Here is a 13,732-nt window from a genome sequence, read left to right as displayed (position 1 = left end):
CAAGGCCAATATAAGGCTGTATCGTCCAATTGTAGACTTGCTGGGGACTTAAATTTTCATCAGAAACTAACTTAGCGGAGTCATTAACAAACTCAGCAGCCGCTTTCTTGTCTGCTGACTGTTTTTCAGCACACACTGCACAAAATTTTAGGCCATGTTGCTTGAAACGCTGCAGCCACCCTTCACTGTAATCACACTCATAATCCTGTTCAAATTCTTCATGAAATAATTTTGCTTGTTCCTTCACCATCTGTTCTGACACTTCTACACATTCACTGACACAGAGTTTAAACCCAACTTTATCTAATGGTGAACATCTTCCATCTTTCATTGTTTTCCTTATGCATACCTGTTTTTTTGATTTGCTGTCAGCAAAGAACTGGAGCAACCTTTTTGTTTCTCTATATCATAAACTGTGGAAGAGGCAATGTTATACAAATTGCATATGCTTTTCACAGGCATGCCACTGTTGAGTTTTTTTTGGAATATATCTTGTATAGATAACGTGTTTCCATTTTACACCATGAGAAGCACTTCATTCAATGCAGACATGACTGGGGCTAGATAAGCACAGGTTATAAAAATAAATGCAGAATAACACAGAGGAACAACTTACACAACAGAAATTCTGCAGATGCTGGAAATTCAAGCAACACACATCAAAGTTGCTGGTGAACGCAGCAGGCCAGGCAGCATCTGTAGGAAGAGGTGCAGTCGACGTTTCAGGCCGAGACCCTTCGTCAGGACTAACTGAAAGAAGAGTGAGTAAGGGATTTGAAAGTTGGAGGGGGAGGGGAAGATCCAAAATGATAGGAGAAGACAGGAGGGGGAGGGATGGAGCCAAGAGCTGGACAGGTGATAGGCAAAAGGGAATACGAGAGGATCATGGGACAGGAGGTCCGGGAAGAAAGACAAGGAGGGGGGAGGGGGGACCCAGCGGATGGGCAAGAGGTATATTCAGAGGGACAGAGGGAGAAAAAGGAGAGTGAGAGAAAGAATGTGTGCATAAAAATAAGTAACAGATGGGGTACGAGGGGGAGGTGGGGCCCTAGTGGAAGTTAGAGAAGTCGATGTTCATGCCACCAGGTTGGAGGCTACCCAAACGGAATATAAGGTGTTGTTCCTCCAACCTGAGTGTGGCTTCATCTTTACAGTAGAGGAGGCCGTGGATAGACATGTCAGAATGGGAATGGGATGTGGAATTAAAATGTGTGGCCACTGGGAGATCCTGCTTTCTCTGGCGGACAGAGCGTAGATGTTCAGCAAAGCTGTCTCCCAGTCTGCGTCGGGTCTCGCCAATATATAAAAGGCCACATCGGGAGCACTGGACACAGTATATCACCCCAGTCGACTCACAGGTGAAGTGTTGCCTCACCTGGAAGGACTGTTTGGGGCCCTGAATGGTGGTAAGGGAGGAAGTGTAAGGGCATGTGTAGCACTTGTTCCGCTTACACGGATAAGTGCCAGGAGGGAGATCAGTGGGGAGGGATGGGGGGGACGAATGGACAAGGGAGTTGCGTAGGGAGCGATCCCTACGGAATGCAGGGGGGGGAGGGAAAGATGTGCTTAGTGGTGGGATCCCGTTGGAGGTGGCGGAAGTTACGGAGAATAATATGTTGGACCCGGAGGCTGGTGGGGTGGTAGGTGAGGACCGGGGAACCCTATTCCTAGTGGGGTGGCAGGAGGATGGAGTGAGAGCAGATGTACATGAAATGGGGAGATGCGTTTAAGAGCAGAGTTGATAGTGGAGGAAGGGAAGCCCCTTTCTTTAAAAAAGGAAGACATCTCCCTCGTCCTAGAATGAAAAGCCTCATCCTGAGAGCAGATGCGGCGGAGACGGAGGAATTGCGAGAAGGGGATGGCGTTTTTGCAAGAGACAGGGTGAGAAGAGGAATAGTCCAGATAGGTGTGAGAGTCAGTAGGCTTATAGTAGACATCAGTGGATAAGCTGTCTCCAGAGACAGAGACAGAAAGATCTAGAAAGGGGAGGGAGGTGTTGGAAATGGACCTGGTAAACTTGAGGGCAGGGTGAAAGTTGGAGGCAAAGTTGATAAAGTCAACGAGTTCTGCATGCGTGCAGGAAGCAGCGCCAATGCAGTCGTCGATGTAGCGAAGGAAAAGTGGGGGACAGATACCAGAATAGGCACGGAACATAGATTGTTCCACAAAGCCAATAATTTTGCTAATGGCACCCCAAAACAGTGGCGACTGGTTGGCGTAGTAATGCGGGAAATTTTAAATCAGCTGGCGAAAATTATGTCCAGACCAGCGGTGGGACCGGATTGGTGACTGCCGGATTCGAGGTAGTGGACAAGTACTTTTTAAAGGTATCAAGAGTGTCTGCCTTCTTCACTCTTTCACTTAGCAGGTTTATTATCCTCAGCATATGTGGATGAAAACAGTAATCTTTAACTTAATTTTAATCATTTTGCCACATGTTTAATCTATATCCACTGGTTACTTGACCCCACAGCTAAGAGAAATTCTGTTCACCGTCTCTAGGCCATACACTTTTATACACCTCACCTAAATTTCCCCTGGGTCATATTTGTCCTGCTGAATGTAACCCAAACTACCCAATCTAGCCTCAAAACTAATTTATTCCATCAATGGCAACATCCCAGTAAGACTCATAGTATGCAGCTGCAGATTCGTTTTCTGGTCAAATTGATGTTTTATATCGTTCTAATGTGTACTCCCTGATTCTGCACTCACTGCTTTGAGGCAAGTTACTACTTACCTTCTTATCCGTTTTGTATAAAAGTACAACTACCTTTATGAATCTGTGAAAAGGCACTTGAAGAATTTTTGCCCCTTTAAGTATTTTTTATCCCATAATTTATTATGTATTCTCCCACTGTCTTTGCCTCTTTGTTAGTCAAAGAATTGGGTTCAAGAGTTGGGAAGTTTATATTACAGCTTTATTAAACCCCAGTGAGGTTGATCTGAAGTATTGCATTCCATTCTTGGCACTCCATTATAGGAAGGATGTCAGGGCTTTGGAGTGGGTGCTGAAAAGGTTAATCAGGATGCTGCCTGGATTAGAGAGGATGTACTATAAGGTGAGATTGAACAAACTTGGGCTGTTTTTCTGGACAGCGGAGGCCGAGGTGAGGCTGAGGTTACGAGAGGCACAGATAGACCAGACAGCTAGTATCTTTGTCCCAAGGTTGAAGTGACTAATACCATAGAGCATGCATTTAAGGTGAGAGGGGCATAATCAAAGGAGATGAGTGGAATGTTTAGAATTGGAATTTGTTTATTATTACCACATGTACCAAGGTACAGTGAAAAAAACTTGTTTTGCATACTGTTTATGCAGATCAATTCATTACACAATGCTTTGAGGTAATACAAGGTAAAGCAATAACAGTATGGAGTATAAAGTGTAACAGGTACAGCGAAAGTGCAGCACACGTAGCCTTGAATGCGCTGTGTGGGGCAGTGGTGGAGGCAAATACAAAAGAGGTGATCAAGAGACTCTTAGAAGGGCTACTCTTAAAAATAAAAATAGGTAGGCACATGAATGTGCAGGAAATAGAAGGATATGGACTTTGTGTAGACAGAGGGAATTCGTTTAGTTGGGCATTTCACTACTAATTAGTTGGCGCAACTTTGTGGGCCAAAGGGCTTGCCCCTGTGCTGTACTGCTCTTTTTTTTAGATTATGAGGACACTCAGTCCGCATTTATTGTCATTTAGAAATGCATGCATTAAAAAATGATACAATGTTCCTCCACAGTGATATCACAGAAACACAAGACAAACCAAGACTAAAACTGACAAAACCACATAATTATAACATATAGTTACAACAGTGCAAAGCAATACCGTAATTTGATAAAGAGCAGACCATGGGCACGGTAAAAAAAAGTCCCAAAGTTCCGATAGCCTCATTATCTCACGCAGACGGTAGAAGGGAGAAACTCCCTGCCATGAACCTCCAAGCGCTGCAAACTTGCCGATGCCGCACCATTGGAAGCACCTGACCGCAGCAGACTCTGAGTCCGTCTGAAAATTTCGAGCCTCCGACCAGCCCTCCGACACCAAGTACCGAGCGCCATCCTCTGCCGAGTGCTTCGACCCTGCCCCGGCTGCCGAGCAGCAAGCAAAGCCAAGGACTCAGGGCCTTCCCCTCCGGAGATTCTGGATCACACAGTAGCAGCGGCAGCAAAGCAGGCATTCAGTAGTTTCACCAGATGTTCCTCCGTGCTCTCACGTCTGTCTCCATCAAATCAGGATTGTGCACGGTGCCGTACTTGACAGATAACAGATATCACCACCGGAGCAGCCACTGCGAGCTGCGTCATGCCACCATCTTCTCTTATGTTCTTGAATGCACATACCTCTGCACTGAATTCCAATTATCATTTTTGTGCCTGCCTAATCCATCATAGTATTTTTAATATTCTTTTTATTTTATTTATCTTTCTGTAGCCTGTAAATTTATCCCTCACTGTCTATTGACTATATCAAACACCTTGCCAAAATTGCATCAGGTTGACTGACTTACAGTTAGTTTATCTCTTTCTCCTTTTTTTTTTAAATAGCAAGTATTGCATTGGCAATTTTTCTGTCCTTTTATCATGTGCCTAAAGCCAAAGAACATCTGAAATTAGCAGGAGTCTCTGCTGTTTTCTTCCTTAGTTCTTATAAGAGCCTATGATTTATTTGGGCTGGGCCGTATCATTAGATCACTCTTAAAAATAATGGTCCTTTTAATATGACTGCTATATAAGTATTTCACATTTCCTTTTTAATATCAATGTTTGTATTACTGCCCCTTCCATAAAGTCAGGCAAAGTACTTACTTTGAATTGTACAGATCTTTACTTTCCATTCAGATTTTTGTGTTTTTTTTTGCTTTTTCCTAATTTGCATGTTCTGGAATATTCATAAAGGACAGGCTTGGAATCTACCCTTTTTGCTAACATGGGAACATAATCAATCTGAACCTTTGCTATCTCCTTGAGTCCCTTCCACTGTTTTGTTCCTCCCGATGTCACTTGCTACATCATATGTCAGTCCAGTAAAATTTACCCTACCTCTGTCGTTTTCTAAATCTGAATTATGATTTCTACCTGAAAAATGTTCTGCACTACCAAGGTTTCATTTTGCTAAGCTTGTTATGTACTGATCTTTTTAAAGATAAGTTCTATTGAAAACATTGTTAGGAATTCTACGTGTCATATTTTATAAATTGTTGCCATGCAAGTTAATGTGTTACAGTACTTCAAATCAGGGAATAACATCTCATTTTCTGTCCAGTCACACTGCAGCTTTCAATTTCAACATTGAATTTATCCCTGATCTCCTGGGCTTTTCTATTGTTCTTTTTTGCTTCAGGTTTACAGTAACTACTGTGTTCTGCCTCACAGTTCTGTATCACTTTCTCTCCTGTGCTCATTCATTTCCCTTTATTTACGTATTTCTTGGTTTTGCTCCTGTTAAGAAGCATTCATCACCCTCCTTCAGTTGATAAGAATACTATGTTATTAAGTTTCTACCCTATCACAGATATTCCTCATGTTCTCTTTAGCCGTCTTCCACCTTTTCTGCAATTTAAAATTTTTATCCTCTATCTCTCTCCATAGATCTTGCATGGCCTATGGTATTTTCAATGTCATCAAAAATAGTCTGTGCATATGTCTCATTAAAGACTGTGGTACATTTCTCCAAACACATTGACTGTCACAGGCAGCTAAACACCATCAGTGATAAAAGGAATTTTAAGTTTGTAGTTTCTCAGATATGAAGTAGCTCAATAATGCCAGTTTACTCTTAATGCGACTTACACATGCATAATTATAAAATAGTCAAACTTCCTAGTACAACATATGCTTTATGGAAGGTTCCTTATATTATTCCACAAGAGCCTGTATACTAAATACATGACTGTTCCTATATCAATAACTAATTTTTTTTGCAATTGGTTTCAATGTAAGAGAAGCTAGGTGATCCCATGAGGTTTATATGAAGGTGATTGAGAGGAAGTTTTTTTCCAGAATATAAATGAAGTCCAGAAAAACACTAAGTAGATGATTCTGTGCGCAGATTCAGTGTAACTTGGTCTGAAGCGATGATTAGAGATAAAAAGGAAATACAACAAGTTACCTGCTTTTGTCCTTACAGAGTTAACAGATAATCTCAAATCAGAATCAGGATATTTCTTTATTCTTGAACTGCATGGTCTTCCTGCTGTTTTGGCAAGGAATATTTGGCATCATGAATCACAGCTTGAAGAGAGAAATATTTATAACCTTGGACTGTGGTCATTGGTATGTAAAATGCTATAAAAGACTAAATTTACACTCGGTGGCTACTTTATTAGGTACACCTACAAACCTGCTCGTCAATGCAAATATCTAATCTTGCAGCAGCAACTCAACAATTAAAGCACATAGACATGGTCAAGGGGTTCATTTGTTGTTCAGCTGCCAGACAGAGTGGTTTAGTTATCTCAGAAACTGCTGATCTTCTGGGGTTTTCTCTAAAGTTTACAGAAAATGTGAAAAACAAAAATCATCCAATAAGCTGCAGTTCTCTGGGAGAAAACACTTGTTAATGAAAACGATGAGAAGAATGGCCAGTCTGATTCAAGCTGACAGGTAGGCAATAATAACTCAAATAACCAAGAGTTACAACAGTGTTGTGCAGAAGAGCATCTCTGAATGCGCAACATGTTGAACCTTAAAGTGGATGGGCTGCAGCAGCAGAAGACCACAAACATACACCCAGTGGCCAAGTTGTTTGGTATAGGAAGTATCTAATAAAGTGGCCACTATTTATGTGTATTGGACTCCACCTCAGCTGCTCTGAGCCAAAGTTCCTTGATCTCCAGATGCTTAATATAGTTTTGGTTGTCATGGATCAGTATAAAGAGAACTTCTTGCTTTCTTGACTTGTGACCTGTTCAACTAAAAACAGAAAATTCAGGATTTTGAAAATGAAGTATTTTATTTTGTTTTAGTAGCTATTAGTTTATGGAATTAATTTACTAAAACCATCACTTCTACATTTTCAGCATTTGGTTATTTTAGGATGTTGTATCATTATCTGTGCTCGTCTTACTGTTTTGAATGTGCTATCTATAATTAACGTATAATCTGTTAAAAGGTATTTTGGATGTATTAAAAACATTAGTCGCATTCTCTCTCTAGTCTTATTCAAATTCAATCTACGCGTACCATTGATAATTTAAAACCATACTTTGTTAATATGTGATGAACAATAGTAGACCATTTGACAATGGAAGATGTCATACAAATCTGACTTAATTAATGCTCAATGTTTACGTGTATGTGCTGAATAATACCAGGTTTGGAAAATTTAGGGACTCTTGAGATAAATGTTAATACTCACTGCTGGTCTAATGTAGAATGCAAAAGACACAGATTGAAACTGGAAGGATGCTGCTCTGTAAAACCTGTTCAGTGACAGAAATGTTCGTGTGTTTTAGGAATAATTTTAGAAGCTCCGCTTCCTGGGATTTTGGCAGAGAATATCCCTAACCCCAACCATTTTTTTTTGAAACAGTACCTTAATTCAGGATACCCATGCAAATGTCACATTCTAATAATACTTTGATTAATTATGTAAATAGAAATACAGAAATATTAATTTTTTAGAAGATTATTGGAATTTTGTTTTATATCAAAAGCCACATCAACATATTCTGAGTTGGGTAGTCACTCCATGCCATTTTTGTTTATGATGCTAAACGTGCATACATTCAAGAAATTGACATTTTAATTTTTACTTGTAGGCATCTTAATCTGAAGATTTTACTTGTTGAGGTAACTTGTTCACAAATTAAAATTTTTAAAATAAGTTTCCTAAGTAGAAGGATTGAAGAAGAAAATCAACCATGATGCGTCTATTTTTCTGTTTGCAAATAGACCCCCTAGTACAGAGAAGAGCAGATTTCCCACCTCTCCTGGAAGTCCCGGGAGTCTCTGGAGTCTCCCACGTATTGATAATGGCTCCCTGATGTCTGCAAATTATATACAATATCGTGGAAATCAATTTTTTTGAGAGCGAGAGAGAGAGAGCAAGGGAGAGCGAGAGAGCGTGAGCGCAAGAGCGAGAGAGTGAATGCAAGAGCAACCACGAGAGAGAGAGAGAGAGCGCGCACCATGGCAGAGTGTTCCAAAAAAAGAAAATATAAAACGTATGTCACTCCAGATTACCCTAAAGTGTACCCCTGCCTAATAGGGGTCAAAAATAATGACAGTGTTGCTCACTGCACTGTTTGCAACAGTGACTTTTCTATTTGTGGGTTAAGACTGTAAAAGATATGTTGAGGTGAGTTTAACAGGTGTCATTTGTTCATTAGCATAGCTGACGTTATTTAAACTAGCTGGCTAGCTGCTAAGGAGCTACTCTATTGCAGACATCCCACCTCTCCCAGAAGTTCCGGGAGTCTCCCGCAAATTGATGGTGCTACCTCCCTGAAATGAGTTTTTGCAGGGTGGGATGTCTGGAAGAGTCTTCTCTCTTGCCAGAAATAAATCCAGTTCTGAAGGGCCTTAAATTGCACCAGTGAGCTCACATGCAGTCTGTTGAAAACTTCTCAATGTAATGTGAGCATATTCCTTCATTTAGGAAATTAGCACAACATTCTGAGCTACATCTTAACATTTTTAGAATGTAATCCCAGAAATGTTGCTGTTCATGCTGGCTGCTTGGTGAAAGCTGTCCTGGCAGATAATGTAGTATTTAAGTGGAGATTATCAAGTAAAGATAAATCATTTAAAATACATTCTCTTTTGATAAATGCAGAACAACTAAATAGGATGCATTTCTGAAGATTCCTCATTGCCAAGCAATTGATCTATACCTCAGTACTGGTCTATGAATGAACTTCTGAATGTTGGCTTTGTCCTTGCTGATGTCAGAACGAGCATATTTATCTTTTCACAACAAGTCAGTTTGTTGTTCTACATCAGCAGCCTCTCGTGTCTTTCTTGAGCTATTGAACCCCATCCAGTGTCAATACATTCATTCTGTATGAAGCTGTTAAAGCACAAGAAGTGTTTTCACAGATTAAGGCAATATTTCTTTTGATTAAACAAGGTTACTATATGCAGAGCTAAGGGAGACAGATTTCACCATTCAGAGTTGAGGAAAGATTTGCTTTTTTAATCTGACTGTTCAAGGTGTTTGCTCAGCAATGGCTGAAACAAAATAGACCTTAAATTTAAGTTCTGAGGTCTGTCAACTTCAAATGCAATAAAATTGATCTATTTCTTTTCACGTGGTGACAAGTAGCAAATTTATATCTCCATTTCACAAAATTAAAGGTAAGTTAATATTTCAGAGCATTGTGTAGTTTTCATGTCAGTGAAGAGACATATCTTACCCCATGGCATAGTGGTGCTACAAGTAGAGCTGCTGTCTCAGGGCACTAGTGACCCAGGTTCAGTCCTGTCCTCTGGGTTGTCTGTGGGTTTATACATTTCCTACATGACCATATGGTTCTTTGGGTATTCTGCTTTCCTTCCACATCCCAAAGGCTGGTGTATTGGTAGGTTAATTTGCCCCTGTAAGCTTCCCATAGTCTGCAACTGAGAAATAGAAGTTGTTAATGAGAACATGGGGGAGAATATTGTAGGACTAGAGTAGGTTTAATGTTAGTGGGTACTTGATAGTTGTCATGGAATTGGGTACAGTGCCTGAGTCCGTGCTATGTGACTTAATGTCTTTAATCTCATGCTGTTGCTGTTATATGCTATCACATAAAATGACTTAACTACAAACAAGAGAAAAACTGCAGATAATCTCCTCTGTTCCCCATCCCCTTTTCCCTCTCTCACCTTATCTCCTTGCTTGTCCATTGCCTCCCTCTGGTGATACTCCTTCTTTTTCTTTCTTCCATGGCCTTCTGTCCTCTGCTATCAGATTCCCCTCTCCAGCCTTGTATCTCTTTCATCAATCAATTTCCCAACTCTTTACTTCACCTCCTCTCCCCCTCCCCCCAGTTGTATCTCTCGCTCCCTCTCTCTCTCTCCCCTCCCCTACCTTCTACCTCTGACTCTTCATCATTTTTTCTGTGCTGAAGGGTCTTGGTCTGAAACGTCAACTGTACCCTTTTTCATAGATGCTGCCTGGCCTGTTGAGTTCCTCCAGCATTTTGTGTGTGTTGTTTGGCTTTCCAGTATCTTCAGATTTTCTCTTGTTTGTGATTGAAAATCTGCAGATGCTGGAAATCTATGGAAAAGAGTGTAATCGACATTTTAGGCTAAGACCTTGAAGGGTCTTGGCCCAAAACGTCAAAATGACTTAACTGTTTGGTTCTTAATGTACTATAAAGTGACAACTTTATTGCCATAATACATAAAATTTACGTTCATCAAAAAACTCTATCAAGTTAGTAAGATACAACTTGCTCCACACAAAGCCATGCTAATTAGGCCATGGTTTTCCAAATGCTGATAAATCCTATCCCTTACAGTTCTCTCCAGTAACTTCACTACCACTGAAGTGAGACTCACCAGTTTGTAGTTTCCAGGATTATCCCTGATTTCCTTCTTGTTAAATAAATAGTTTGAGATCCATAGCTTTCCATGGTAGGTAACTCAGAGTGAAGAGCGTCCTCTCATGTTGTGCTAGATGTCCTGAGACTGAGACACACTTTTGCCCTATCTGGGAGAAACCTTCTTCCTGCATCCAGTATGACAACTGCTGTCAGAAATTTTGAATTCTTCAATCAGGTCTCTTATTGAACCTAGCAAATATAGGCCTAGTGGATTTGTATTTTCCTCATGGCAATCCCAACATCCCAAGAATTCAATAAAAAGAATCTGCAGACACTAAATCCAGGGAAGTCCCAGGAATTCATCTGGTGAGCTTTTTCCAATGCTACCCCCTACCGCTCTGTGTTGTGGAAGACTGATTGAAGTACCATTTCTTTTTTAATTCATTCATGGAATGTAACGGCCAACAAATAATGAGCATACTTTAGTGTAATCTGTCTTTTTAGTCGAGGGGCTCACAAGGTTGTGCTCCTTGAGGCAGTTAAAAACCAGCCACGTTGTTAAAGGCCTGGAGCTATGTCTAGTCCAGATCAGATAAGGACAGTTGACTTTATCATATAAAAATAAGCTGGTTTGTCGTTAGTGATGCTAGTTTTTTATTATTCAGATTTATTTAGATATCTAAGTTAAATCCTCTCACTGCCTGATTGGATTTACATTCTTATCTGGTTTATTCATCTACTAGTTGATCCATACGTTCCTCATCGCAGAAATTCAAGCATCTTAATCTCACTGAATGGACCATGCTGTTACAAGGAACTCACTACATCAAAATGGCAGTATGTGCACTTTGACTGGTTGAAGTGTGCTCCCTGTTATTTTTAATCCATCCACCTTCAGTAGTCAGAGCTCAATCAAAACCTTGGATTTTGTTGTCAATAACAAGCTGATTGATGAGAAACATTAACATGACAGTTTTTTTTGTCCATTTACTGCATGTACCACATAGCCTAAATATATAGGAAATTTCTAAACTTCTTATGGAACCCCCATTCTGGAGAGATAGAGATTTCCTACATGTCAGAAACCCAGGAAGTCCATCCATGTACAGATAAATTCTGATGAAATGTCATAGATTGAAATGCTAAATGTGTTTCTCTCTACATAGATAGCATTCATTGTATTTTGTTTTTATTTATGATTTTCTGTTAATGTTGCTCACGTTTTACGAAATTGAAGATAGTAATGCATTTATGACGGTCTCCATGAAAGATATGTTGCTTTCAAATATTTTATAATTCCTTCCTCATTTTTATAATGTTATAGTTCTTTCCTCATGTAGAATGTGACATTAAAAGCTTTGGGTGGTACATCAGCATTTCCAAAGCAATTTCCAGACATGTTTATTAGAATATATATGCACACATAAAAAAACGCAAAAGTAACACACACTCTTACGTTTTGTCACATTTCAGATCGTGCATGGGGGAGAAAATACCTGCAAACATTCTGCTTCCTTCTTGTCCTCTTGCTACTGTTGCCAACAATACAAAAACTAGTACTCTGATAGAAATTTCTAACACATATTAAAATCACCCTGATTTAAAGAGTCCCTTTCAGACTGTTTAATTCCCTTACTGGGAAACATGTTGTTGATCTAGGCAGTTACTTCAGGTTGCCATGTACTGTAATAGCCTTCTTTTCTCATCCCTTCCAATGCAACCAGTTCTTTCTTTGGCAGAACTGTGTACCAGCTTAGCTTCATATGTGGAATGCACTTACTTTAGTCCAAGGAGAGGACCTGCGTTCATAATAAATAGTTTCTCACATTCCTTGATCTCATGGTTAGATTAGATTTGATTAGGTTTGAACATCTGTGTAGCATTTTAGCTGATATGTTCTACAGTTTAAATTGTTTTCACATGGTAAACTTGTCCAATGCAGACTATTTCCATGTTTTCATAGCCATGGGTTAGTCTCTGTTTTGATAGGTTGTTGATCCGATGAGATTTTAATTTAACATTGCCATTGGGATATTATTTATGTTCTGAAACATATATTACAAAATGTTCCAAACTCTTTGGACTGTCCTAAAACAAAACAAAATTCATAATCAAGATTTTTAAGGATGAAGTTGATGTTTTTAGTTTTGATCCTTGTGGGTTCTGTTTAATGTCAGAAATGAATCACAGAATCACAGTCATATAGCACAGAACAGGTCCAGCAAATTCTCTCTAGTGTCAAGCAACCATCTACATTAATTTCATTTTATTTCTTCCAGATTTCAATGAATTTCCCCAAGATTTAATCAATTTTTTCAAATACTGTATTATTCACTCTCATGAATGATGGACAACAACCTCTTTAAATTCTGACTATTAAAGCCAGTGATTTGAACACCAGTAAAGATTTTAATGACAGTTTGCAAGAACATTAATTAAGAAAGCAATGTAGCAATTGAGATGGAAGTTGTTTTACTTAAGGATATATTTCCAGTTCTCCCCAATTTCAGTTATGAAGAGAATCATGTGAAGTACTGTTTTCAAAATTACAGAAACTGGTTTTTACATATTATAAACATAAAAACCCAGAAGTCTGTTCTTTATGCACATCCAATCATCTTCACTGGGCAAATTGATATGGGCAAACATGTAGTAATTAGAAGCTTTTAATGTGGTTCTCATCAGAAACAACAAACATTCCTGTTTACTTTATAATTCCAGGTGTAAATCACACCATCACACATAAATTTTTAAACGATTATTGGTTAAAGAGAAAAAAAAAATGCTATTTCTTCAGCTGGGAGTTATTTATCAGAGGATGGTATACATTCCTGAATTTGAATCATTTGTCTGTAGTGACACTCCCAGCAGAAGCGTGTTTATACATAATTTAAAAGTGTATGGTTTTGTTGTTTCAGGTTGATGAAATCTACCATGATGAATCATTAGGTACCCACATCAACATAGTTTTGGTCAGGATGATTATGGTCGGCTACAGGCAGGTGAGTCAATGACAATATGATTATTTTACTAGCCTTTAGATGATAATTACTAAGTTTTCTCAAGTGATTACATAATTTTAAATTAATTATGAAGTGTTATAGGTGATTTAGTGCACTATGTAGGATCCATAAGTATAATGTAACCAACATTAATTTCTGTTGGCAAATTGTATGAATTTTCTGCAAAAGAATTATAATGATGTGGAATACAAAGGGTACAGAGTCTTCACGTTTGTCTGACATCTGCAGAGATA

The 13,732-nt window shown here is 39.2% G+C and overlaps 1 protein-coding gene across 2 annotated transcripts in view; it reads left to right on the top strand.

Moving 5' to 3' along the window:
- Window positions 1-13,732, top strand: part of LOC134358453 (A disintegrin and metalloproteinase with thrombospondin motifs 14) — a 242,619-nt gene that overhangs the window by 134,365 nt on the left and 94,522 nt on the right. For both annotated transcript variants that reach the window (XM_063070692.1, XM_063070691.1), the window contains exon 5: window positions 13,395-13,478. In XM_063070692.1, coding sequence (XP_062926762.1) covers window positions 13,395-13,478 — 84 coding nt within the window. The remainder of the gene's footprint in view (window positions 1-13,394; window positions 13,479-13,732) is intronic.

The sequence above is a fragment of the Mobula hypostoma genome, chromosome 18 (genome assembly GCF_963921235.1).
Source record: "Mobula hypostoma chromosome 18, sMobHyp1.1, whole genome shotgun sequence".
In the NCBI taxonomy this organism is placed as follows: Eukaryota; Metazoa; Chordata; class Chondrichthyes; order Myliobatiformes; family Myliobatidae; genus Mobula; species Mobula hypostoma.
This window is presented reverse-complemented; position numbering and strand designations above follow the sequence as displayed.